The sequence below is a fragment of the Triturus cristatus genome, chromosome 10 (genome assembly GCF_964204655.1).
Source record: "Triturus cristatus chromosome 10, aTriCri1.1, whole genome shotgun sequence".
Lineage (NCBI taxonomy): Eukaryota > Metazoa > Chordata > Amphibia > Caudata > Salamandridae > Triturus > Triturus cristatus.
The window spans coordinates 1,203,255,963-1,203,283,203 of record NC_140593.1 but is presented as its reverse complement, the minus strand read 5'-3'; the positions used below and the strand labels follow the sequence as shown (position 1 = coordinate 1,203,283,203).

At 52.7% G+C, this 27,241-nt stretch overlaps 1 protein-coding gene across 2 annotated transcripts in view; it reads right to left on the bottom strand.

The window, feature by feature from the left end:
* PTPN18 (protein tyrosine phosphatase non-receptor type 18) overlaps positions 1-27,241 on the bottom strand; it is a 328,066-nt gene that overhangs the window by 130,379 nt on the left and 170,446 nt on the right. For both annotated transcript variants that reach the window (XM_085629675.1, XM_085629674.1), the window contains exons 9-11: positions 23,538-23,604; positions 15,973-16,050; positions 14,602-14,700 (exon numbers count right to left, since the gene is read on the bottom strand). In XM_085629675.1, coding sequence (XP_085485801.1) covers positions 14,602-14,700; positions 15,973-16,050; positions 23,538-23,604 — 244 coding nt within the window. The remainder of the gene's footprint in view (positions 1-14,601; positions 14,701-15,972; positions 16,051-23,537; positions 23,605-27,241) is intronic.

Sequence of the window (27,241 nt, the reverse complement as noted above, 5' to 3'; positions counted from 1 at the left end):
AGGAGTGCAGAGAAGTGCAGGCGCTCTCACATTAAATGCATTGCAGGAGTGCAGAGAAGTGCAGGCGCTCTCACATTAAATGTATTGCAGGAGTGCAGAGAAGTGCAGGCGCTCTCACATTAAATGCATTGCAGGAGTGCAGAGAAGTGCAGGCGCTCTCACATTAAATGTACTGCAGGAGTGCAGAGAAGTGCAGACGCTCTCACATTAAATGTACTGCAGGAGTGCAGAGAAGTGCAGGTGCTCTCCCATTAAATGTATTGCAGGAGTGCAGAGAAGTGCTGGTGCTCTCCCATTAAATGTACTGCAGGAGTGCAGAGAAGTGCTGGCGCTCTCACATTAAATGTATTGCAGGAGTGCAGAGAAGTGCAGGCGCTCTCACATTAAATGTATTGCAGGAGTGCAGAGAAGTGCAGGCGCTCTCACATTAAATGCATTGCAGGAGTGTAGAGAAGTGCTTGTGCTCTCCCATTAAATGTACTGCAGGAGTGCAGAGAAGTGCAGGCGCTCTCACATTAAATGTACTGCAGGAGTGCAGAGAAGTGCAGGTGCTCTCCCATTAAATGTATTGCAGGAGTGCAGAGAAGTGCTGGTGCTCTTCCATTAAATGTACTGCAGGAGTGCAGAGAAGTGCTGGCGCTCTCACATTAAATGTATTGCAGGAGTGCAGAGAAGTGCATGTGCTCTCACATTAAATGTACTGCAGAAGTGCAGAGAAGTGCAGGCGCTCTCACATTAAATGTATTGCAGGAGTGCAGAGAAGTGCAGGTGCTCTCCCATTAAATGTATTGCAGGAGTGCAGAGACGTGCAGGTGCTCTCCCATTAAAGGTATTGCAGGAGTGCAGAGAAGTGCTGGTGCTCTCCCATTAAATGCATTGCAGGAGTGCAGAGAAGTGCAGGTGCTCTCCCATTAAATGTATTGCAGGAGTGCAGAGAAGTGCAGGTGCTCTCCCATTAAATGTATTTCAGGAGTGCAGAGAAGTGCAGGTTCTCTCCCATTAAATGTACTGCAGGAGTGCATAGAAGTGCAGGCGCCCTCCCATAAAATGTACTGCAGGAGTGCAGAGAAGTGCAGGTGCTCTCCCATTAAATGTACTGCAGGAGTGCAGAGAAGTGCTGCTGCTCTCACATTAAATGTACTGCAGGAGTGCAGAGAAGTGCTGGCGCTCTCACAATAAATGTATTGCAGGAGTGCAGAGAATTGCAGGTGCTCTCCCATTAAATGTACTGCAGGAGTGCAGAGAAGTGCTGGCGCTCTCCCATTAAATGTACTGCAGGAGTGCATAGAAGTGCAGGCGCTCTCCCATTAAATGTACTGCAGGAGTGCAGAGAAGTGCAGGTGCTCTCACATTAAATGTATTGCAGGAGTGCAGAGAAGTGCTGGTGCTCTCCCATTAAATGTATTGCAGGAGTGCAGAGAATTGCAGGTGCTCTCCCATTAAATGTACTGCAGGAGTGCAGAGAAGTGCTGGCGCTCTCCCATTAAATGTACTGCAGGAGTGCATAGAAGTGCAGGCGATTTCCCATTAAATGTACTGCAGGAGTGCAGAGAAGTGCAGGTGCTCTCACATTAAATGTACTGCAGGAGTGCAGAGACGTGCAGGTGCTCTCCCATTTAATGTACTGCAGGAGTGCAGAGCAGTGCTGGCGCTCTCACATTAAATGTATTGCAGGAGTGCAGAGAAGTGCAGGCACTCTCACATTAAATGTACTGCAGGAGTGCAGAGAAGTGCTGGCGCTCTCACATTAAATGTATTGCAGGAGTGCAGAGAATTGCAGGTGCTCTCCCATTAAATGTACTGCAGGAGTGCAGAGAAGTGCTGGCGCTCTCCCATTAAATGTACTGCAGGAGTGCATAGAAGTGCAGGCGATTTCCCATTAAATGTACTGCAGGAGTGCAGAGAAGTGCAGGTGCTCTCACATTAAATGTATTGCAGGAGTGCAGAGAAGTGCAGGTACTCTCCCATTAAATGTATTGCAGGAGTGCAGAGAAGTGCAGGTGCTTTCCTTTCAAGAGGATAATTGCACGTACAGAGTTGTAGCAGTATTAAACAATATTATAGTGAATCTCCTGTCAATAGCACTTGGCCCTTTTCCCAGAATTTTTTCGTTTTTTTTATGGGAAACCAGTGTTAAGGTGCAGGTGCTCCCTTCTCCCAAGATGGCTGCCACAGGCCCCTGCTACTGCAGAGTGGTCTTTATTAGTAGCACCCTAGCTGCCAGGAGCTGGCTGGAACCCCACAACAATGTTGCGACACCAGCCCGCCTTTTAGTCTCATAGGTAGAATGGGGAAGCTCCTGGAATGTGCTGGAACCTTCTAGAAGGGAGGTATGGTTTTTACTTTTGCCGCCTTGGATAGAGGTCACCTGACCTAGGGCTACTTAACAGAGGGAGGGAATATTTTCTAGTCAGTTGGCCAGTGGGGTAAAGCAGAGCTGGAGAATCCACGCAGGAGTTTTAGGCGGTAGGGCCTAGCTAGGGACTTATGCCTCTGAGAGTGACAGGATTTAGGTGCTGCCTCTTAAGTGAGTGAGGGACCCTGTAAAGCCCACTGATCTTGCCCAGCAGTAGGAGGACCCAGGGAACCTCTGCCCAGCCTGACTAGGAAGGACCTAGTCGCCAACTCAATCCCTACCCCCCAGGAACAGAACCCCCCCAAGGGCGAAGGAGACAGCTGCGCCATCAAGAATTCAGGTAGCAACTGAATGCAGAAACTGAATGCTGAAACCTCATGTCACGACGACATGCTGAAACTGAATGCTGAGACTTCATATCAGAACTGACCACTGAAACTTTATGCCAAAGCTGATTGCAGAATTGCTGGGGATCAACCAGGTACTAGCGCTGAGACCCCTGCGCTCCCTGATCTGGCCTGGGATCCCCTGCATCGATCTCCGTTGAGCGCGGAGCTCTCCCGCTTAATTTGACCCCCCCCCCCGGCGCGGGGACCAGAGCGCGCACACCGCCGCGGCCCGGAAGCCTGAAGTGTGCCCCCTCATCGCGTCGAGGGCCGCGGAGAAGCCCGGGGCCCCGTCGCTGCCGTCGCAGCTGCTGGTGGAGGTGTGTGAGGCCGTGGCCTGCCCCCGTCGCGGAATGACCGACTGCGGAGTTCGGAGCTGGTTGGGACGCCTCAAGACGTCGAGATCAAGGTAAGCCCGAGAGGCTTGGGCCGGACCCGGTGCGCCCCCCACAGGCCGGGAGCAGCACCGCACCCTGAGACCCCGGTTTCCCTCTGTGGGAGTTCCCCCCCGTCCACTCAGACTTTGACACCCCTCCGAGGGATTGCCCTCTTCCTCCAAGACTGTCGCGTAACAGTGGACCGCCTACTTGAGGCTTGCTGATTACGATTAACGTTGTGCCCCACGAACTGCACAGAAGTACTTGAGGCTTGCTGATTACGAGTAGCGTTGTGTCCCACGAACCGCACAGAAGTGCCGGATGCTTGCTTATTACGAGTAGCGCTATGTTTGTACGCTCTGTTCGGAAGTGCTTCACGCTGGCTTGTTACGAGTAGCGCTATGTTTGTAGGCTCTGCTCCGAAGTGTACAATGCTTAGATATTGCGAGTAGTGCTATGTTTGTAGGCTCTGCTCCGAAGTGTTCAATGCTTGGATATTACGAGTAGCGCTGTGTTCCTAGGCCCTGCTCACCAGGATTCAATGCGCAATTATTACGAGTAACGCTATGCTCGTAGGCTCTGCTCAGAAGGGTTCCAGGCTGAATTATTACGAGTAGCGCTGTGTCCATAGGCACTGCTCAACGGTGTTCAGAGCCTGATTACCGTGAGTAGCGCTGTGATCTCAAGCTCTGTCCAAGGTGTACGAGGCCTGATTTGTGCGTGTAGCGCGGTAATCGCCCACGGAGGCGCTAAGGGTACCAGGGGAGGCGGGAAGCCCGCGAAGTCTGCCCTGAGTCCCTACTAGTCCCCAGGTGTGACGCTACCATTCCCAGCCCCCACAACGGAAGTTAAGGTATACAAGTGTGGCCTAGGGCCTCAGGGGGAATTGCTGGTGAATATAACGCTGAGGTCATCAGGTACTGCCTACAGCACCGTGATGCAATATTGGTGAAACAGATGCTAACCTATGTGGATGATGCCATTTACATCTAATGAACTGCAATTACATCTAATGAACTGCATTGCCATCTAACTGCTTAGATAAACTCGAGTTATTTGCATAAACTCTACAGTGTGGCGTCCCTTATTGTGTGTGTTCCCTGCTTCGGAGGATGTGCGTGTTGTATGGTCGCTTTACACATAAGCCTTTGGGTGCCCAGCCGCTCGAGTCACGTTACCCCCTTAGGGCTTGGTGACCCCAGGTCTTACAAGCACATTTATGATGTGTTGCAATTTATTAACCCACAGTTTAGGGCTCTCTTATGGTTTATGAACCAGCCAACACGCGTTTCATCCCTTAGTGGCTCCCAGGTGTGGGGCTTTTTCAAAGCACTAGAGTATCATATATTTCAGCTCCATAGGACTATATGGTCTCAGCAGCTCAAGATAGAAAGTCCGGTTCATGAATTAGTCGCTGAAAATACGTCGTATGGTCTAAAGGGTGTCTGGATCACAGGGATCTGCAGTCAGGAAGAGGTCAGCGTGCATTCCGACTGTCTTTACCCTTTCTGTGGACTTTAGGACTCTCCCTTCAAATTAACCAAGTTCAGGGACTCAGAACCAGACAGCACCTGCCCAATCAAAGCACTTCCCATCAGTGCCAGGCCTCATACCTTGCACCTGTTTGAATGTACCCGATCAGTGCCAGGTCTCAGACCTTGGACCTTGCTTCTGCATACATGTACCAGATCAGTGCCAGGCCTCACCCCATGCTCCCATGTGAATGTACCCGATCAGTGCCAGGTCTCAGACCTCAGACCTTGCGTCTGCATACATGTACCAGATCAGTGCCAGGCCTCACCCCATGCTCCCATGTGAATGTAACCGACCAGTGCCAGGTCTCAGACCTCCGACCTTGCTTCTGCATACATGTACCAGATCAGTGACAGGCCTCACCCCATGTTCCCATGTGAATGTACCCGATCAGGGCCAGGTCTCAGACCTTGCGTCTGCATACATGTACCAGATCAGTGCCAGGCCTCACCCCATGCTCCCATGTGAATGTACCCGATCAGTGCCAGGTCTCAGACCTCAGACCTTGCTTCTTCATACGTGTACCAGATCAGTGCCAGGCCTCACCCCATGCTCCCATGTGAATGTACCCGATCAGGGCCAGGTCTCAGACCTCCGACCTTGCTTCTTCATACATGTACTAGATCAGTACCAGGCCTTAGAACTCACACCTTGCTCCCACGTGAATGTACCTGTTAGACGGACCGGGAGGGTCGGCCGAGGACAAGGGGAGAGGTCTCCGGGGAGAGCCGTCTCCAGCGATCGTACAGACGAGTAACTTCCCCCCCACAGATGTACACCACACAAGGATAGGATTTAACGTTCTTTATAAGCGATTTCTTAAGGTACGATGGAATGGTACAAGGAGGTCTGGACTCAGGGGTCCCCTCGATTCTAGTCTCTTGGTTTGGGAAAGGGGGTAGCGGGACAGTCTGGTTACCAATCTGGTAGATGCGATGATGGATAGCTCACAATCCTCGAGCTCGGTGTTCTAGCTTGGATGGGCCGCGGCAGCGCCAGCAGGTCCCGGTGTAGGTGGTCGTTACACGGTCCGCGGCAGCGCCAGCAGGTCCCGATGAAGGTGGTCGTTACACGGTCCGCGGCAGCGCCAGCAGGTCCCGATGAAGGTGGTTGTTACACGGTCCGCGGCAGCGCCAGCAGGTCCCGGTGAAGGTGGTCGTTACACGGTCCGCGGCAGCGCCAGCAGGTCCCGGTGAAGGTGGTCGATACACGGTCCGCGGCAGCGCCAGCAGGTCCCAACGAGGATGGAGGAGGTAGAAGGCCGCGGCAGCGCCAGCAGGCAGGACGACGGTTCACAAGGCAGGGCTACGGCAGCGCCGGTAGTCCGTCAAGGATGAGTTCTTCTCGGTGTCTCTCGACTCCAGGATACAACTGCCTTCCTGCTCTGGAGCTGCCCTAGTTATAGGTCTGGCGCCCTTTGATGTCCGGACCCTCGCACTTGGAGGTCGGAAGGTCCGGGATGAGGGAGTCCAGACACCCAGCAGGGGGGTGGAGCCAGTGCCCGGGGGAGCTGGAGGGCGATCGGCACCTGGCGGGGGAGAGCCATCGGCACTTCTTTCTCCCATTGACCTGCCAAGTGGTCCGTTCACCTCCTGGGTGGGTGGTGGTGCCGGGATGTCGGGGCCTGGCCAGGCCCAGGGTTAGGGTCGAGCTGAGGCCATGCGGCCTCGTGGTGCAGTGTCCAAGATGGCGGCTGGTCCGGCCGGGGGAGCCGGTAGTGGTTCGGCCCCATGATACCTGGATGTCCGGGGGCAGGAGTTCCGTCGGGAGACGGGGTGCGGGTTGTTTTCTGTGGGTACACCTGGAGGGCCGGGGCTTGGGCCCTGTCATGCGGGGAGGGAGCAAGCCCTTCATGTGGCCTGTCCAACATGCGTCCCCCCAGCTGAAGGCGGGGAGAGTCACCCATCCTCTTGGGGACTCTCCTCGTCGAGGCGGAAAAAGCGTGACAGGCCATCTGCGTTGGCGTGGTCTTGGCCCGGTCGATGTTCCACAGTGAAGTCCATCCCCTGCAGGGTGATGGACCAGCGCAATAGTTTGGGGTTTTTCCCCCGCATCTGCATTAGCCACTGCAGGGGTCGATGATCTGTTTGCACCCGGAAGTGGGTACCGAAGAGATAGGGCCGGAGCTTTTTGAGGGCCCACACCACTGCGAAGGCCTCCCTCTCGATTGTGCTCCAGCGCTGTTCTCGGGCCAGGAGGCGTCTGCTGATGAAGGCCACCGGTTGGTCAAGTCCCTCGGAGTTCAGCTGGGAGAGGACCGCCCCGATGCCATGGTCGGAGGCATCCGTTTGCACAATGAATTCCCGACTGTAATCGGGGGCCTGGAGCACAGGGGCAGTGCACAGGGCGGCTTTCAGCTTCTCGAAGGCCGCTTGACAGTCTGGGGTCCAGTTAATCTTCTTCGGGTGGTTTTTGGATGTGAGTCCCGTGAGGGGCCCCACAATGCTGCCATAGTCCCTCACGAACCGCCGGTAGTAGCCGGTGAGCCCCAAGAAGGCTCGGACCTCTGTCTGCGTGACTGGGGGTTGCCAGGAATGGATGGCAGCGATTTTGAGTTGCAGAGGGGCCACCAGACCGCTTCCCACCTGGTGTCCGAGGTAGGTCACGGATCCCTGACCAATTTGGCACTTGCCGGCCTTGATTGTGAGGCCGGCCCGCTGGAGGGCCTGCAGGACCTCTCGGAGGTGGTGGAGGTGGTCGGACCAGTGGCGGCTGTACACAGCGATATCGTCCAGGTAGGCGGCGCTGAACTCCTCGAGCCCCGCCAAGACCTGGTTCACTAGTCGCTGAAAAGTAGCTGGGGCATTCTTCATGCCGAAGGGCATGACCTTGAAGTGGTAGTGGCCATCGGGGGTAGAAAAGGCGGACCGTTCTTGGGCCCGGGGCGTGAGACCGATCTGCCAGTAGCCCGCTGTCAGGTCGAAGATGCTGAGGTAGCGGGCAGCCCCCATGCGGTCGATCAATTCATCCGCTCGGGGGATGGGATGAGCGTCGGTCCTGGTGACAGCATTCAAGCCCCGATAGTCGACGCAGAATCTGAGTTCAGGAGTGGTGCCGGGGGCAGCAGCTTTGGGGACCAGCACGACCGGGCTGGCCCAGGGGCTATCCGAGGGCTCGATGACCCCGAGCGTGAGCATCTTGGATACTTCTTCTTGGATACAGGCCCGCACCCGATCTGGTACGCGGTATGCCCGGTGTCTGATAGGAGGACTGTCCCCAGTGTCCACGTCGTGCAAGCACCAGGGGGTGACCCCTGGGGCGAGGGAAAACAAGGTAGCAAACTGCAGCAGGAGGTCCCGGCAGCCTTGGCGCTGCTCTGGGGTGAGGGCATCGGAGAGCCGGACCCCGTCCACGGAACCATCTTTCTCCTGAGTCTTCAGGAGATCAGGGAGAGGCTCGGAGTCTTCTTCCGCTCCACTGTCTGTAGCCATCAGGAGGCTGAGTTCCGAGCGCACAAAGTGGGGCTTGAGTCTGTTAGTGTGGAGGACCCGGAGGGGGTTCCGGGGAGATTCCATATCGATGAGATAGGTGACGGGGCTCTTGCGTTCGACCACTTTGAAGGGCCCCGTCCACTTGTCCTGCAAGGCACATGGTTCGGTGGGGGACATCACCCACACTTGTTGACCAGGTTCGAATTCGACGGAGGAGGCATTTTGATCGTACCATTTTTTCATGTCCTCCTGACTGGCCTCAAGATTCGCTTTTGCCATTTCCCTGAATCGCCTGGTCTGGTTGCGTAGTGTCAGGAGGTACTTGAAGACGTCTGGAGGGGTTTTTAGGGGGGCCATCTCCCAACCTTCTTTGACTAGGCTGAGGGGCCCTCGCACAGGGTGCCCGTACAAGAGTTCGAAAGGGCTAAAGCCGAGGGACTTCTGGGGAACTTCTCGATAGGCGAAGAGGAGACACGGAAGTAGTACATCCCACTGGCGATGGAGGGGCTCTTCCAATCCCCCAATCATTCCCTTGAGCGTGCGGTTGAATCGTTCAACTAGTCCGTTCCCTTGAGGGTGATAGGGGGTCGTGAATCGGTAGGTGACCCCGCACTGTTGCCAGAGGGACTTCATATATTTCGAAATAAAGTTTGTGCCTCTGTCGCTGACGACTTCTCGGGGGAAGCCCACCCGGGAGAAGATCCCCATTAAGGCCCGGCCGACCACCGGGGCTGTTACAGTTCGCAGGGGCACAGCCTCGGGGTAGCGGGTGGCGTGGTCCACCAGTACCAGGATGAACCGATGTCCTTGTGCTGTCGGGGGTCCAGGGGCCCAACAATGTCTATTCCCACCCTCTCGAACGGGGTGGTGACAACTGGGAAGGGTTGCAGAGGTGCTTTGAGTTTGCGGCCGCTCTTCCCGCTGGCCTGGCACGTGGGGCAGGACCGGCAGTGGTTGAGGACGTCGTTCCTCATCTTCGGCCAGAAAAAGTGGGTCACCAGGCGACTGTAGGTTTTGTCCTGGCCCAGGTGTCCAGCCAGAGGGACATCGTGGGCCAAATTTAGCAGGAAGTCTCTAAAACGGAGGGGCACCACCAGCACTCGACTGGCCCCTAACTCCGCGATTCTCTGTTCACTGTATAACAGGTCGTTGTCCCAATAGACCCAATGGGCTCCGGTGGTGTCCCCGGTGCTCTGGGCGAGGGCTTGCTGGCGGAGTCCCTCGAGGGAGGGACAGGTTTTCTGCTCTTGACGGAACTGTTCCTGGGTGGGCCCCCCTTCTTGACACCACTGAGCCAGGTCGGGAAGGTCCTGGGGCTGGGCGACCCCTTCGGGGGTTTGCTCTGGGGGGTCGGTATAGTCGGTGTCCTCTACTGGAGCGATCGGGGGAGGAGGTGCAGGCCATTCTGGTTCTTCTGGTCGGGGGATGGCCCGGGCGGCCATGGACCGGGTGGTTACGCACGCCCAGTCCGGGAGGCCCAACATCCCCAGGTGCTCTCTTCTCTCGACGGCGGCCCACGGGGAACTCTCAAGATCATTCCCCAGGAGACAGTCCACGGGGGCATCATCCCGGACCGTCACCTTCAACATGCCGGAGACTCCTCCCCACTCGAAGGGGACGCAGGCCATCCGACATAGACTCTCTGAATTGTCGGCTGAACGGACGGGGCAGAGAATGTTCGGCAGGATCTGCTCTGGTTTTACCAGGTGACAGCGGACGGCCGTCACACTGGCCCCCGTGTCACGTAGTGCTTCGGCCCGGCGCCCATTAATGTTCACCCACTGACTATATTTCCTGGTGTTGGCGGGTAGGGGAGCCCGCGGGACCATGTCTTTTCCCCCTAGGCACGCTAGAACCATGGCGGCCAGTTCCCACTCTTGTTGTGCCTGCTCGTATTCTTCTTGTTCTTCGGAGATTTGTTCTCCCCCCAGGGCGGCGGCCGCTACCTGGCGGGGTTTTGGAGTTTGGTTCTGTGGACAGTTCGGGTCATTGGCGTAGTGGCCGACTCGCTGGCATCGATGACACGTGACGTTGGCTCGGAACCCCGGGCGCATCGGGGGGTTGCCCCGGCTGGCCGGGGGCGGGGTGCTGGCAGCGGGAGCGGCCGGGACGGTGTCTCTTCCTCGTCCCTGGCCTCCTCCTCCTCCTCGGGGACGGTGCTGACCCTGGTTGTTCCGGTTCTGTTCGTGTGGCCCTCTCCGGCCCACTCGGGTGCTTTCCCACCGGTCAGCTTCGGCGGCGAGTTGCCGTGGGTCAGTCAATTTACTGTCGAGGAGGTGCTGCCTGAGCTCGACGAAGCAGTTGTTAGAGAGGTGCTCCCACACCATGAGATTAAAAAGTTGCTCGTAGGTCGTTACGTGGCTTCCCTTGATCCAACCCTCGAAGGCCCGGCTGAAATAGTTGACATATTCCACCCAAGTTGTACCTGGGATCCGGGTGCAGTCTCGAAACCTCTGGCGGTACATTTCGGGTGTGAGCCCATATCGGGTGAGGAGGGCAGCCTTCATGTGGTCATAGGATGACATCTGATGGTCTGGGAGCTGTAGCAGGGCATCGCGGCCTTCGTTGACGGACCTCCCCCATAGGCCGGCTCCCCAGTCACTTCGATCGATCCGGTGGGAGGTCATGGTGATCTCGTAGGCCTTGAACCACTGTTGTATGTCGTCCTCTCGGACATACTCTCGAACGACATCCTTGGGGATGTGGACTTTCTTTTCTGTCGTTCCCGGGGTGCGCGGTCTCTCGGGCACCTCCGGTTCTTTGTTCTGCTTCCGTAGGTCTATTTCTGCCAGTTTGCGCTCGTGTTCGTATGTTAATCTCTTTTCTTCGAGCTCTCTCTGCCTCTGTTTTTCTTCCCGTTCTTCTCGGAGCCGCAGATGTTCTAGGTTCAGCTTTTGCTCGGCTAATTTTAGTTCACCGTCCATTTTGAGCCGTGCCATTTCTATCTCATGTAGTCTGTTTTTTTCTCTTTCTTGGATCTCTTCCTGCGAGAGGCCCGTTCCTCGCTCCTCGGGAGCCGTGGCGTTCCTCTCTGATGCTGCCATGTTTCGATCTGGGGATCTGGCGACCCCGGTTTCTGCCCACGACTCAATGGCGTGCTTGAAATCGTCCTTGGTACTCAGGCCGGTGGTAGCAATGCCTAGTTCCATGCAGAATTGTTTCAATTCACGATGGCTGTACTCTTCCAATTTCTCCATCTGGAATTTCGCGGTGGATCCGCTCTCTTTGGTTGACATTGTGGTTTTGTCGTGGGGTGAGCTACTCTCTGTACGATTACGCGTTGATTCGGATCGCGCCGCTGGCCACCAATGTTAGACGGACCGGGAGGGTCGGCCGAGGACAAGGGGAGAGGTCTCCGGGGAGAGCCGTCTCCAGCGATCGTACAGACGAGTAACTTCCCCCCCACAGATGTACACCACACATGGATAGGATTTAACGTTCTTTATAAGCGATTTCTTAAGGTACGATGGAATGGTACAAGGAGGTCTGGACTCAGGGGTCCCCTCGATTCTAGTCTCTTGGTTTGGGAAAGGGGGTAGCGGGACAGTCTGGTTACCAATCTGGTAGATGCGATGATGGATAGCTCACAATCCTCGAGCTCGGTGTTCTAGCTTGGATGGGCCGCGGCAGCGCCAGCAGGTCCCGGTGTAGGTGGTTGTTACACGGTCCGCGGCAGCGCCAGCAGGTCCCGATGAAGGTGGTCGTTACACAGTTCGCGGCAGCGCCAGCAGGTCCCGATGAAGGTGGTCGTTACACGGTCCGCGGCAGCGCCAGCAGGTCCCGGTGAAGGTGGTCGTTACACGGTCCGCGGCAGCGCCAGCAGGTCCCGGTGAAGGTGGTCGATACACGGTCCGCAGCAGCGCCAGCAGGTCCCAACGAGGATGGAGGAGGTAGAAGGCCGCGGCAGCGCCAGCAGGCAGGACGACGGTTCACAAGGCAGGGCTACGGCAGCGCCGGTAGTCCGTCAAGGATGAGTTCTTCTCGGTGTCTCTCGACTCCAGGATTCAACTGCCTTCCTGCTCTGGAGCTGCCCTAGTTATAGGTCTGGCGCCCTTTGATGTCCGGACCCTCGCACTTGGAGGTCGGAAGGTCCGGGATGAGGGAGTCCAGACACCCAGCAGGGGGGTGGAACCAGTGCCCGGGGGAGCTGGAGGGCGATCGGCACCTGGCGGGGGAGAGCCATCGGCACTTCTTTCTCCCATTGACCTGCCAAGTGGTCCGTTCACCTCCTGGGTGGGTGGTGGTACCGGGATGTCGGGGCCTGGCCAGGCCCAGGGTTAGGGTCGAGCTGAGGCCATGCGGCCTCGTGGTGCAGTGTCCAAGATGGCGGCTGGTCCGGCCGGGGGAGCCGGTAGTGGTTCGGCCCCATGATACCTGGATGTCCGGGGGCAGGAGTTCCGTCGGGAGACGGGGTGCGGGTTGTTTTCTGTGGGTACACCTGGAGGGCCGGGGCTTGGGCCCTGTCATGCGGGGAGGGAGCAAGCCCTTCATGTGGCCTGTCCAACAGTACCCGTTCAGTGTCAGGTCTGAGACCTCAGACCTTGCTTCTTCATACATGTACCAGATCAGTGCCAGGCCTCACCCCATGCTCCCATGTGAATGTAACCGATCAGTGCCACGTCTCAGACCTCAGACCTTGCGTCTGCATACATGTACCAGATCAGTGACAGGCCTCACCCCATGTTCCCATGTGAATGTACCCGATCAAGGCCAGGTCTCAGACCTTGCGTCTGCATACATGTACCAGATCAGTGCCAGGCCTCACCCCATGCTCCCATGTGAATGTACCCGATCAGGGCCAGGTCTCAGACCTTGCGTCTGCATACATGTACCAGATCAGTGCCAGGCCTCACCCCATGCTCCCATGTGAATGTACCCGATCAGTGCCAGGTCTCAGACCTTGGACCTTGCTTCTGCATACATGTACCAGATCATTTACCAGGCCTTAGAACTCACACCTTGTTCCCACGTGAATGTACCCGTATCAGTACTCGGGCCTCAGACCTTGCTTCTGCATACATGTACTTGATCAGAAGCAGGCCTCCGACCTTGCTTCTCCATACATGTACCAGATCAGTGCCAGACCTCACCCCATGATCACATGTGAATGTACCCGATCAGTGCCAGGTCTCGGACCTCAGACCTTGTGTCTGCATACATGTACCAGATCAGTGCCAGACCTCACCCCATGATCACATGTGAATGTACCCGATCAGTGCCAGGTCTCAGACCTCAGACCTTGCGTCTGCATACATGTACCAGATCAGTGCCAGACCTCACCCCATGATCACATGTGAATGTACCCGATCAGTGCCAGGTCTCAGACCTTGGACCTTGCTTCTGCATACATGTACCAGATCAGTGCCAGGCCTTAGAACTCACACCTTGCTCCCACGTGAATGTACCAGTATCAGGACTCAGACCTCAGACCTTGTTCTGCATACATGCACTTGATCAGTGTCAGGCCTCACACCTTGCTTCTGCATACATGCACTTGATCAGAAGCAGGCCTCAGACCTTGCTTCTGCATACATGCACTTGATTGGTGGCAGGCCGCAGACCTTGCTTCTGCATACATGTACCAGATCAGTGCCAGACCTCACCCCATGATCACATGTGAATGCACCCAATCAGTGCCAGGTCTCAGACCTCGGACCTTGCTTCTGCATACATGCACTTGATCAGAAGCAGGCCTCCGACCTTGCTTCTCCATACATGTACCAGATCAGTGCCAGACCTCACCCCATGATCACATGTGAATGTACCCGATCAGTGCCAGGTCTCGGACCTCAGACCTTGCGTCTGCATACATGTACCAGATCAGTGCCAGACCTCACCCCATGATCACATGTGAATGTACCCGATCAGTGCCAGGTCTCAGACCTCAGACCTTGCGTCTGCATACATGTACCAGATCAGTGCCAGACCTCACCCCATGATCACATGTGAATGTACCCGATCAGTGCCAGGTCTCAGACCTCAGACCTTGCGTCTGCATACATGTACCAGATCAGTGCCAGACCTCACCCCATGATCACATGTGAATGTACCCGATCAGTGCCAGGTCTCAGACCTTGGACCTTGCTTCTGCATACATGTACCAGATCAGTGCCAGACCTCACCCCATGATCACATGTGAATGTACCCGATCAGTGCCAGGTCTCAGACCTTGCTTCTGCATACATGTACCAGATCAGTGCCAGGCCTTAGAACTCACACCTTGCTCCCACGTGAATGTACCAGTATCAGGACTCAGACCTCAGACCTTGTTCTGCATACATGCACTTGATCAGTGTCAGGCCTCACACCTTGCTTCTGCATACATGCACTTGATCAGAAGCAGGCCTCAGACCTTGCTTCTGCATACATGTACCAGATCAGTGCCAGACCTCACCCCATGATCACATGTGAATGCACCCAATCAGTGCCAGGTCTCAGACCTCGGACCTTGCTTCTGCATACATGCACTTGATCAGTGTCAGGCCTCAGCATCACCCTTTGCTCCCACGTGCACGTACCTCCGTGCGGCTCACGTTCTCGTAGCAGTGGGACGTCCTGCTCTTCAGCTCCTTCTTAAACATCTCCGCCACGGCGTGGTAGACAAACTCGTACTGCTCCTGAGCAGAGGAGGGCAGAGAGGGACGAGTTACACTGGGGGGTAGGGTGGACAGGCGAATGCAGAGGAGAAGATTGCAACGAGAGGAGGGGGCCAGCAAGGGTCCAGGAGGGCCAGATCCATGCCAGGGTTTCACGATATCAACACATGGACGTCATTTAGAGGTCGCCAGGGGTCGCAGTTACAACCCCTGGCACTGCCTTTGCTACACTGGCGCAGCTCGTCCTAATAGATGTCGGTTGGGGATCCACTTTTCTGGCTTTCTGTCAACTTTTTTCCACCATAATTGCAATAAGAATGGTGTGCAATTAGCTGTAATATGACCCTATCTGGCATCTAAGGGAAGTTAAAAAACACTTTTCAATTTATGTTGTATGCATACTTGCGGGTGAGAGTGTGTTTATGTGAGAGAGAGTGTGAATGTGTGTTTATGTGCCTGCATGTGTGTGTGTATGTCAGACAAAGTAAAGGTCAAATGGCGTGTGTCGTCACTTCCGCTACCTCTGGCATTTTGGTGAATTGACGCCCATGTAGCCACGTAATCACATTTGCATGGAACTATCGAGTTCTATGTGAGCACGAGCGCTTTAGCAATAGGTTGCATGATGGGAGTCGGGTGATAGGTTTATTTTCATAGTATTTTGAAGATTGATTTGTACAAAAATGTGTTTTAAACTGATGAGATATTGTACTTTCGTTTTGCATTTTAATGTGATATATTTGTTTATTTTATTGTGTTCATGGTCATACACTAGTCGAATAAACTAAACATTTGCAAACACGTATTCAAAACGGATCTTAAATTACGTAGTGTGCATCCTGAAAACCTGCCCTGTATCTGGGCTCCTGGGCATATATTTGACACCCCCGCACCAGAGGAACACTGCCCCCGCACTGAGGTTACAAGGAAGTGTGTTGAATGTGGGGCGCTCACAGCTCCGACAGAGGCAGTCTCTTCCTGCAGTGGGGGGCGCTTCAGGAAATAATAAAGGGTTGTCATGGCAGGCTCCCCTGTCACAAGAGTGGGACAACAAAACCCCAACTGGCCACAGGAGGGCGCTAGACTGCAACAAATACTATCAAAATTATACTGATCGTTAGTAGTGAAGGAAGCCCCAATATCTAATCTCATTTAGCTGGGCTCCAACAAAATCTTCTATCGGAGCTGCGAACAAGTGCACCCTGCACCCCCGCCCCTCCCCCATCCCTCCTCTCCCCAAACACTGCCCCTCCCTCCAGCCCCCACCACACCCGTTCCCAGGCGGTCACTCACCTTTGTCTGCACGGCCGACGGTCTCTGCTGTCTAAGGGCCACGACCACTTCAAAAACGCTGAAATTATCGGGCACTCTCTGTGGGATAGAAAGGGGGCGCCCGTGAGCCATCGGACTAAAGAATGAGGATTTCTGAAGGTGCACATTTCCCCAGTGCTTGCATCACACAGTCATCTCTCACAACACCTTCGGTTTCAAATCAGAGCTGCTACTTCTAAACTGAGCTGGACTTATATTTACACTTCGGAGATGCGCTGTGTGAGGCCACTGATGCCCATGACTAGGTGCATTGATGCATGCGCTGTGTGGGGCCACTGATGCTCATGACCTGGTGTATTGATGCATGCCCTGTGTGGGGCCACTGATGCCCATGACTAGGTGCATTGATGCATGCCCTGTGTGGGGCCACTGATGCTCATGACCTGGTGTATTGATGCATGCCCTGTGTGGGGCCACTGATGCTCATGACTAGGTGCATTGATGCATGCCCTGTGTGGGGCCACTGATGCTCATGACTAGGTGCATTGATGCATGCCCTGTGTGGGGCCACTGATGCTTATGACCTGGTGTATTGATGCATGCCCTGTGTGAGGCCACTGATGCTTATGACCTGGTGTATTGATGCATGCCCTGTGTGAGGCCACTGATGCTCATGACTAGGTGCATTGATGCATGCCCTGTGTGGGGCCACTGATGCTCATGACTAGGTGCATTGATGCATGCCCTGTGTGGGGCCACTGATGCTTATGACCTGGTGTATTGATGCATGCCCTGTGTGAGGCCACTAATGCTCATGACTAGGTGCACTAATGCATGCCCTGTGTGGGGCCACTGATGCTCATGACCTGGTGTATTGATGCATGCCCTGTGTGAGGCCACTAATGCTCATGACTAGGTGCATTGATGCATGTCCTGTGTGGGGCCACTAATGCTCATGACTAGGTGCATTGATGCATGCCCTGTGTGAGGCCACTGATGCTCATGACTAGGTGCACTAATGCATGCCCTGTGTGGGGCCACTGATGCTCATGACCTGGTGTATTGATGCATGCCCTGTGTGAGGCCACTAATGCTCATGACTAAGTGCATTGATGCATGCGCTGTGTGAGGCCACTGATGCTCATGACTAGGTGCATTGATTCATGCCCTGTGTGGGGCCACTGATGCTCATGACCTGGTGTATTGATGCATGTCCTGTGTGGGGCCACTGATGCTCATGACTAGGTGCACTGATGAATGCCCTGTGTGGGGCCACTGATGCTTATGACCTGGTGTATTGATGCATGCCCTGTGTGAGGCCACTGATGCTCATGACTAGGTGCACTAATGCATGCCCTGTATGGGGCCACTGATGCTCATGACCTGGTGTATTGATGCATGCCCTGTGTGAGGCCACTAATGCTCATGACTAGGTGCATTGATGCATGTCCTGTGTGGGGCCACTAATGCTCATGACTAGGTGCATTGATGCATGCCCTGTGTGAGGCCACTGATGCTCATGACTAGGTGCACTAATGCATGCCCTGTGTGGGGCCACTGATGCTCATGACCTGGTGTATTGATGCATGCCCTGTGTGAGGCCACTAATGCTCATGACTAAGTGCATTGATGCATGCGCTGTGTGAGGCCACTGATGCTCATGACTAGGTGCATTGATGCATGCCCTGTGTGGGGCCACTGATGCTCATGACTAGGTGCACTGATGAATGCCCTGTGTGGGGCCACTGATGCTCATGACTAGGTGCATTGATGCATGCCCTGTGTGGGGCCACTGATGCTCATGACTAGGTGCATTGATGCATGCCCTGTGTGGGGCTACTGATGATCATGACTAGGTGCATTGATGCATGCCCTGTGTGAGGCCACTGATGCTCATGACTAGGCGCATTGATGCATGCCCTATGTGAGGCCACTGATGCTCATGACTAGGTGCATTGATGCATGCCCTGTGTGGGGCCACTGATGCTCATGACTAGGTGCACTGATGCATGCCCTGTGTGAGGCCACTGATGCTCATGACTAGGTGCATTGATGCATGCCCTGTGTGGGGCCACTAATGCTCATACTAGGTGCATTGATGCATGTCCTGTGTGGGGCCACTAATGCTCATGACTAGGTGCATTGATGCATGCGCTGTGTGAGGCCACTGATGCTCATGACTAGGTGCATTGATGCATGCCCTGTGTGGGGCCACTGATGCTCATGACCTGGTGTATTGATGCATGCCCTGTGTGAGGCCACTAATGCTCATGACTAAGTGCATTGATGCATGCGCTGTGTGAGGCCACTGATGCTCATGACTAGGTGCATTGATGCATGCCCTGTGTGGGGCCACTGATGCTCATGACTAGGTGCACTGATGAATGCCCTGTGTGGGGCCACTGATGCTCATGACTAGGTGCATTGATGCATGCCCTGTGTGAGGCCACTGATGCTCATGACCTGGTGTATTGATGCATGCCCTGTGTGGGGCCACTGATGCTCATGACAAGGTGCATTGATGCATGCCCTGTGTGGGGTCACTGATGCTCATGACCTGGTGTATTGATGCATGCCCTGTGTGGGGCCACTGATGCTTATGACTAGGTGCATTGATGCATGCCCTGTGTGGGGCCACTGATGCTCATGACTAGGTGCATTGATGCATGCCCTGTGTGAGGCCACTGATGCTCATGACTAGGTGCACTGATGAATGCCCTGTGTGGGGCCACTGATGCTCATGACTAGGTGCATTGATGCATGTACTGTGTGAGGCCACTGATGCTCATGACCTGGTGTATTGATGCATGCCCTGTGTGAGGCCACTGATGCTCATGACAAGGTGCATTGATGCATGACCTGTGTGGGGCCACTGATGCTCATGACTAGGTGCATTGATGCATGTACTGTGTGAGGCCACTGATGCTCATGACCTGGTGCATTGATGCATGCCCTGTGTGAGGCCACTGATGCTCATGACAAGGTGCATTGATGCATGCCCTGTGTGGGGCCACTGATGCTCATGACCTGGTGTATTGATGCATGCCCTGTGTGGGGCCACTGATGCTCATGACCTGGTGTATTGATGCATGCCCTGTGTGGGGCCACAGATGCTCATGACCTGGTGTATTGATGCATGCCCTGTGTGGGGCCACTGATGATCATGACTAGGTACGTGGATTCTTGCAGTTTGTGGGGCCACTGATACCCATGACTAGGCATGCTGATTCATTCAGTGTATGGGGCCACTGATGCTCATGAGTTGATGCATGCACTGTGTGGGGCCAGTGACGCTCATTACGAGGCATGTTGATTCATGCAGTGTGTGGGGCCACTGCTACCCATGACTAGGCATGCTGATTCATTCAGTGTATGGGGCCACTGATGCTCATGAGTTGATGCATGCACTGTGTGGGTCCACTGATGCTCATCACTAGGAACATTCATGCGTGCAATGTGTGGGGCCACTGATGCTTATGACTAGGTGCATTGATGCATGGACTGAGGGTCTACTGATGCTCATGACGAGGCATGATGCTGCAAGTGCTGTGAGGGGTCACTGATTCTCCTAACTAGGCGCAATGATGCATGTCGTGTGTGGCAATTGATGCTCATCACTAGGAACACTGATGCATGCACAGTGTGGGGCCACTGATGCTCAGCACTAGAAACATTCATGCATGCAATACATGGGGCCACTGATGCTTATGACTAGGTGCATTGATGCATGCAGCCAGTGCGGGACCACTGATGCTCATGACTTAGCCCATTGATGCATGCAGTGTGTGGGTGGCTGCTGATGCTCATAACTAAGCACACTGATGCATGCACTGTGTGGGGCCACTGATGCTTATGTCTAGGAGCATTGATGCATGCACTGTATGGGGCCACTGATGCTCATCACTAGGCATGTTGATCCATGCAATGTGTGAGACTACTGGTGCTGATTAAAGGCTCAGTGGTGTATGTATTTAGGCTTTGGGGCCACTGATGCATGTACTTTTTGGGGGGCACCTATGTCAGTTATTCGCCCCTGGATGCATGTGATGTGTGCGGCCGCTGATATTGGTTACTAGTCCCACTAATACATACACTGCATAAAGCCACTGATGCTTATTACTGCCTGGGACCATTGATGCTTGTTGCAGCCTGGAGCGTTGGTTGTTTCTATGTAATTCGTCATTGGTACAGATTACTTTCCACGACTAGTGCTGCATATTAATGCCTGGGGACTTTGATGCACATTACTGCCTGGGGCCACTGATGCTTAATACTGTCAGGGCCATTAATGCAAGTACTGTATGTGACCAATGCGACATACAGTGTTTAAGGATTTGATGCATACACCACAGAACACGGAGACCTCTATTATCTGCGGCCATTGATGGGTTTTATTTGACAACCCATTTATAAAAATAGCCCCAAAAAAATTCGTTTTTCCAATGCTTGCTCGCATTTGACAGAAACATCTGCCATTCGAGAATGATGGGTTTAATCCTGATCTATTGACTGGGAGAGAATGTTTGATTTGCTCTGCATTCCGTCCACTATCTGTGTGTGTTTTACTGTACAGAACTTGGCCACACAGGAGCTGAGAGCAGGTATGAGTTGCTTTTGAGGAATTTTGTTTGGATTCTGAAGAACTGCAGCTCTTTTTTTTCCTGATAAAGTACTCTTATATTTCAAAACGCTGCAAAGTATGGCAACACCAGCTTCAAAGTGTCCCAAAAACTATTTTAGTCCTAAACTGCTTTTTGTTTTTATGTCTATACCAATATAAAGAAACAAAGAGGCTTTTCACGGACACAGTGGGTGTTTCAGCGCTTGCGGCGAGCCCACACTCTGATCTCAATGCATGTGAGTGACATAGGCCTCAGAGTACAAAAGCCTCAACAAGTTGACATCATGGTCGGTTTTTGTTGATTGGGCTCAGAGTGAATCGTTTATTATCAGAGATTGTGTCATGTTCTTTCATATGTCCTGCTGGCAGTGGAGATTAAGAGTGTGCCCCCAGAATCACACATGGAGACATTTATAAACATCACGTTTGCACCATTTGAGATGTGCATCGATTACAAACACACGAATAACTGTAATTGTAACCGGAGGGGTAGCTCTGCTGTCAGGGGCAGGAGCCTTTGCTGTGATCGAAGGTGCAGTTCTACCTCAGTTCGAGGCCGTTTATATGTGAACTGAGGGGTATTTCTTCTCTCTGATGCCACAGGCTTTAGGGTGAACGGAGCGATAGCTCCTCTGTGTAATGCCTCCGCCTGTAAAGAAATCTGAGAGATAGCTCCTCTGTGTAACGCCTTAGTCTGTAAGGGGACCTGAGAGATAGCTCCTCTGTGTAATGCCTTAGTCTGTAAGGGGACCTGAGAGATAGCTCCTCTGTGTAATGCCTCCGGCTGTAGGGGAAGCTGAGAGACAGCTCCTCTGTGTAATGCCTCAGCCTGTAAAGGAGTCTGAGAGATAGCTCCTCTGTGCAGTGCCTCAGCCTGTAGGATGACCTTAGAGATAGCTCCTCTGTCGAATGCCTCCGGCTGTAGGGGAAGCTGAGAGACAGCTCCTCTGTGTAATGCCTCAGCCTGTAAAGGAGTCTGAGAGATAGCTCCTCTGTGCAGTGCCTCAGCCTGTAGGATGACCTTAGAGATAGCTCCTCTGTCTAATGCCTCCGGCTGTAGGGGAAGCTGAGAGACAGCTCCTCTGTGTAATGCCTCAGCCTGTAAAGGAGTCTGAGAGATAGCTCCTCTGTGCAGTGCCTCAGCCTGTAAAGGAGTCTGAGAGATAGCTCCTCTGTGCAGTGCCTCAGCCTGTAGGATGACCTTAGAGATAGCTCCTCTGTCTAATGCCTCCGGCTGTAGGGGAAGCTGAGAGACAGCTCCCCTGTGTAATGCCTCAGCCTGTAAAGGAGTCTGAGAGATAGCTCCTCTGTGCAGTGCCTCAGCCTGTAGGATGACCTTAGAGATAGCTCCTCTGTCTACTGCTTCAGCCTCTAAGGGGACCTGAGAGATCGCTCCTCTGTCTAATGCTTCAGCTTGTAAAGTGATCAGAGAAATAGCTCCTTTGTGTAATGCCTCAGCCAATAAAATGACCTGAAAGACGGGTCCTCTGTGTAATGTCTCAGCCTGTAAGGGACCTGAGCGATAGCTCCGGTGTGTAAGATTACATGAGAGAGCTCCTCTGTGTAATGCCTTAGCCTGAAAGGGGATGTGAGAGATAGATTCTCTGTGTAATGTCTCAGCCTGTAAGATTACCTGAAAGATAGGTCCTCTGTGTAATGCCTCAGCCTGTAAGATTACCTGAGAGCTCCTCTGTGAAATGCCTCAGCCTGTAAGATTACCTGAGAGAGCTCTTCTGTGTAATGCCTCAGCCTGTAAGATGACCTGAAAGATAGGTCCTCTGTGTAATGCCTCAGCCTGTAAGACTACCTGAGAGAGCTCCTCTGTGTAATGCCTCAGCCTGTAAGATGACCTGAAAGATAGGTCCTCTGTGTAATGCCTCAGCCTGTAAGGGGATATGAGAGATAGATTCTCTGTGTAATGTCTCAGCCTGTAAGATTACCTGAAAGATAGGTCCTCTGTGTAATGCCTTAGCCTGTAAGATGACCTGAAAGATAGATCCTCTGTGTAATGCCTCAGCCTGTAAGATTACCTGAGAGAGCTCCTCTGTGTAATTCCTCAGCCTGTAAGGAGACCTGAGAGATAACTCCTCTGTGCAGTGCCTCAGCCTGTAAGGGGATCTGAGAGATAGATTATCTGTGTAATGTCTCAGCCTGTAAGATGACCTGAAAGATAGGTCCTCTGTGCAATGCCTTAGCCTGTAAGGAAACCTGAGAGATAGCTCCTCTGTGTAATGTCATAGGGCCCGATTCACAGAAATAACTTAAGACAAAATCCTAAACTTACTACCCTTTTGGTATTCACAGAAGGCACTTACTCATTTTGGTATTCACAGAAGGCATTTACTCATTTTGGTAGTCACAGAAGGCACTTACTCATTTCGTTATTCACAGAAGTTAGGACTCCTAACTTTAGGACTCCTAAATGCCTTCTGTGAATACCGAAAGCCTTAAAAGTAGGATTTTTCTCAGTTTAGGAGTCCTAAAGTTAGGACTCCTAACTTTACTACTACTAAACTGAGAAAAATCCTAATTTTAAGGCTTTCGGTATTCACAGAAGGCATTTAGGAGTCCTAAAGTTAGGAGTCCTAACTTCTGTGAATACCGAAATGAGTAAGTACCTTCTGTGAATACCAAAATGGTAGTAAGTTTAGGATTTTGTTTTAAGTTAGTTCTGTGAATCGGGCCCTCGGACTGTAAGGTGACCTGAAAGATAGCTTCCCTGTTGGTTGAATGTCTCAGCCTGTAAGGTGAACCGAGAGACAGCTCTGTCAGTCGATGTCTCAGCCTGTGAGGTGAACTGAGACAGCCCTTGGGTCTGAGGCCTGAGGCTGTAGGCTGAACTGAGAAACAGCTCTTGCTTCTGAGGCCTGCTTCTGAGGCCTGCCCTGAGGGATATCTCCTCTGAAGCCTCAGCCTGTACGGCCTCTGCGCCTGTGAGTTCTGTAATGAGCACATGTTCTCCTACCTTCTTGCTGATGAGGTTCTGGACGTACTCCACTGTGCAGATGACGCCGGTCCGGCCGCAGCCAGCGCTGGAGAGAGAAACCATAGGTGAGCGCCCTGGCTGCTGGGACAGATTATTATTATCGGTACAGATTTGTTACACGTCACATCCTTCATTTTCTTATACTTTTTCTCTCAGTTTTATTTCTGACAGTAAGCTAATGTGTATTTTTACTCCTAACTCAAATGCATCTTGTCGTGTTACGGCTCCGCAGCACTGGTCCGTGTTCAGACAGAGCTACAACCAAATGAAAATAAACATTATGGCGACAAAGCAGCTTAAACAAGGAGCAGCTGACACTGACAAGCTGCCAATGCCCACAGATTCCCTCTGCTGTTTCCTTGGGATGCAGTTATGTATGCCCCATCCCTGTTTTCACTGCTGCCGCCTTTATAGGGCATGCCCCCCACCCCTCCTACTCGCCATGGTTGAGCCGCTCTCCCAGAATGCAGCAGTGCAGTCTGCCCCAATTAATACAGCCCAACCCTGAGTTTATGTCCAACCCAGGAACAAATGTAGCCTCAGTGCAGCCCCCGGCCTAAGACCCAAGCCTCCTCTCCATGGCCTTGGCGTCCTCATATTAAGGTACTGCAGATGTGGTGCCAGTTTGGGACACCCCCTGAGCACATGCACAGTTAGCATAGGCGCACAGAGGCCTCCGTGGTGGCCACTACAGGTGCCACCACCTGCTGCCAGGGCAGGTGGAGGGCCACCTTCAGTCTAGTCAATGGGAGGGTCTTGAGGGCCGTTGCATAAGACCAATACCTTGGAGGTAAGGAAGGCACTAGGACCCTACAACACGGCCTTATGTATGACCCCACATCCACAAATCCATCCTTAGATAGGTTACACAGGGAGCATTGGGCCTGAGACCACTAGGATCCCGAGAACAAGGGAAGCTGGCACAGTCCATGCCCGGGGACCTCTGCAGAGTCACCGGGCCGAACAGAGAGAGCCCGACAGGGTTCCGGCCCAGGTACCGGGCCCACTGAGGGGATGGCAACGGACCCGGAAATACATATATACGCCAGCCACAGGCAAGTGCACCGCTTGGTGCAAATCCATGTCTACAACTCTTTGTAGTTATGGGGTTGTGTCAAAATCCGTGGAAGGATGCATGGGACACCCATGCACAACCCATGGAACGCCTCCCTGACGCAAAGTAACACAAGTAAGTGCAAAGCAGCGCATCATTTATTTAAAAAAAAAAAGCATGCCAAATCCACATTTACATTGCTGTGTAAATACCGAGATGGAGTTTGCATCAGGTGTGCGGCAAATGAGAGACGCAAACCCAGACGCAAAATCTCTGTAAATCTATGCATTCATTTTTACACATGAAGAGCCTTCCCCCTATGAAATAAAGCCCAACTGAAGGCCTGTAAACTCTTGGACACAGCTGAAAAGTATGTGGAATAAACGTGAGAAAATGTGCTACAAGTTCTAGGAGCCCCGACCAGCATCAGCTCGCTGCGGTGTACTCTTCCTGGTCCTGTAATTCTATAATTAGGGCTCTCGGTTTTATGGTATGCATTTTTTTTTTTACCTTTTCCACCTGTATTTTCCTCATTTATTTTTCACTCCTTTTATTCGTACTTAACCATATTCATTTTACGTTCTAAGAAAAAAATAAAGCTGCAACTAACATACTAATTTTATTTACCTGATAAATGTATAGTCACACGCGAATGCCTGTCAGAATTTAGCACTATAAGCAGCCATACATAAAATAATGCACTCATTTGAAAACATTAGTGTTGTAGGGCAAATATACTTTCGAATCTACAGCTGTTTAAGCAATGCCATCCTCTTTTTCTTGACTCCTCATGGGGTCAGCCGGCACAGGTATTGGCATGGTAGTCCTGACAGTATGGAGAACCACCGAAAATAACTACTTTCTGTTTGATTCTTTGACGGCGTTATGTATGTGTTTAGCACACATGCCTTTTTAATGCAGGCATTAGAACGACAGCGTCGTCACGACACGTTCCTTTTACACGCAAGTCATTACAACGACTTGCCTTAGGGGGGCGCTGGACTTTGGACTAGTATTATTTACTATTCCAATTCCAGTCTGAGCAACAGTAGGGGAGGTTTTGGACTTTCAATCCAAGACCTCTTCACCAATGCGCTCCCTAAAGCAAGCCGTTGTAACGACTTGAGTGCTAAACGGATGCGTGCTAACGACACGTTCGTTCTATTGCCGGTGCTGTAAAGGCATCAGAATGCATTCACGAGTTCAGTCAGTAAATACAGAAAACTGGGAGCCGTATTTATAATGGCCGTCATGTGCTCACTCTCCTAGACACCCCCACGCCTGACTTCACGATCAAGATGTTGAGGTTCTCTGATTGTACCTGTTAAGAGTAACTTCTTGTGGTAAGCAGGAATGGTGTGAGAATTTTCAGAACTTCAGACAAAATAGAACTTTGGCTGCTGGAGAGCTCCACTAACACTGAAGACAGGTAATTTGCTGACCTTTTGTAGTAAACTACTCTCACCACTAGGCGATGCCCTAAGACTGCGGAATTACCTCGTTTTAGAGAAGTGTTGCCTGTGGTGGTGCTACAAGCAAATTTGCTCACCTAACTTTAACTCAGACTTACTCTAAAATGAGCGCTGAGGTCATGGGGACTTTATTGACTACTCGATTCGGTCACAGGTGTCTCTCCACATCCGTTTGCACTGATTTGTCTCCATCCTGCTCCATGCTCCATTCTTCTGCCCATTTCTCACAGGAAAGACTATGGCCCTGATGATGAGTTGGTCGGTATATTCCGACCCGCCTTGTTTAAACATGGGTTGGAATTATGAGTTGGTCGGTATTTAACGCATCCGATATTTATCCGATGCATTAAATACCTCAGCAGTCATTAACTTTTGGCAGGTCAAAGCTGCCGAAATTTAACGGGGAAAATCATTCAGCATTTTTCCTTAGCATATGGATTTTGGTGCATTAAACACCAAACTCTGCGTGTTATTCCCCATAAACTCGTAACAGGTGTTTTTTATCGAACCCAATGAATACATTTCCCCGCAGTATTGCTATTTATCAGGTGCGATACACTACACACAAAGAGGTCTCTGGTTCACCTGCTTTGCACACACAAGAGGCAGGCTCTCTTGCTCTCTGTGGGCCTGATTAACAAAGGTAAACGTACACTTTTGCATAAGTTTACGATTGTTTGCTATTCACAAAGGGATTAATGAATAGTATCTTTACGAGTGTGGAGTCTCCTCGCATAACAAGATAAGACTGTTTCAACCACACCCACACACAGTCTTTCTGTTCTACTTGCTTTGCACACAGTTTCTCTTTCTGCGTTTCATCTACAACACACACTCTCTATTCCACCTGCTTTGCACACGCAGGAGGCAGTCTCTCTCTGTTACACACACACACACACACCCACACACACATAACACACACACCCCCACACACACACCCCCACCCACACACACACACCCCCACCCCCACCACACACACACCCCCACACAAACCCACAAACCCACACACACACACCCCCTCGATTTCAGCTGTGTTGCACATACATTAGGGACTCTCACCACACATCGCCTGCATTGCAAGGTCTGTCAGTGGCTCACCTGATGTTCACACACACGGGGTACCCGGTACCGCAGATCACTTACAATGCACACTTACT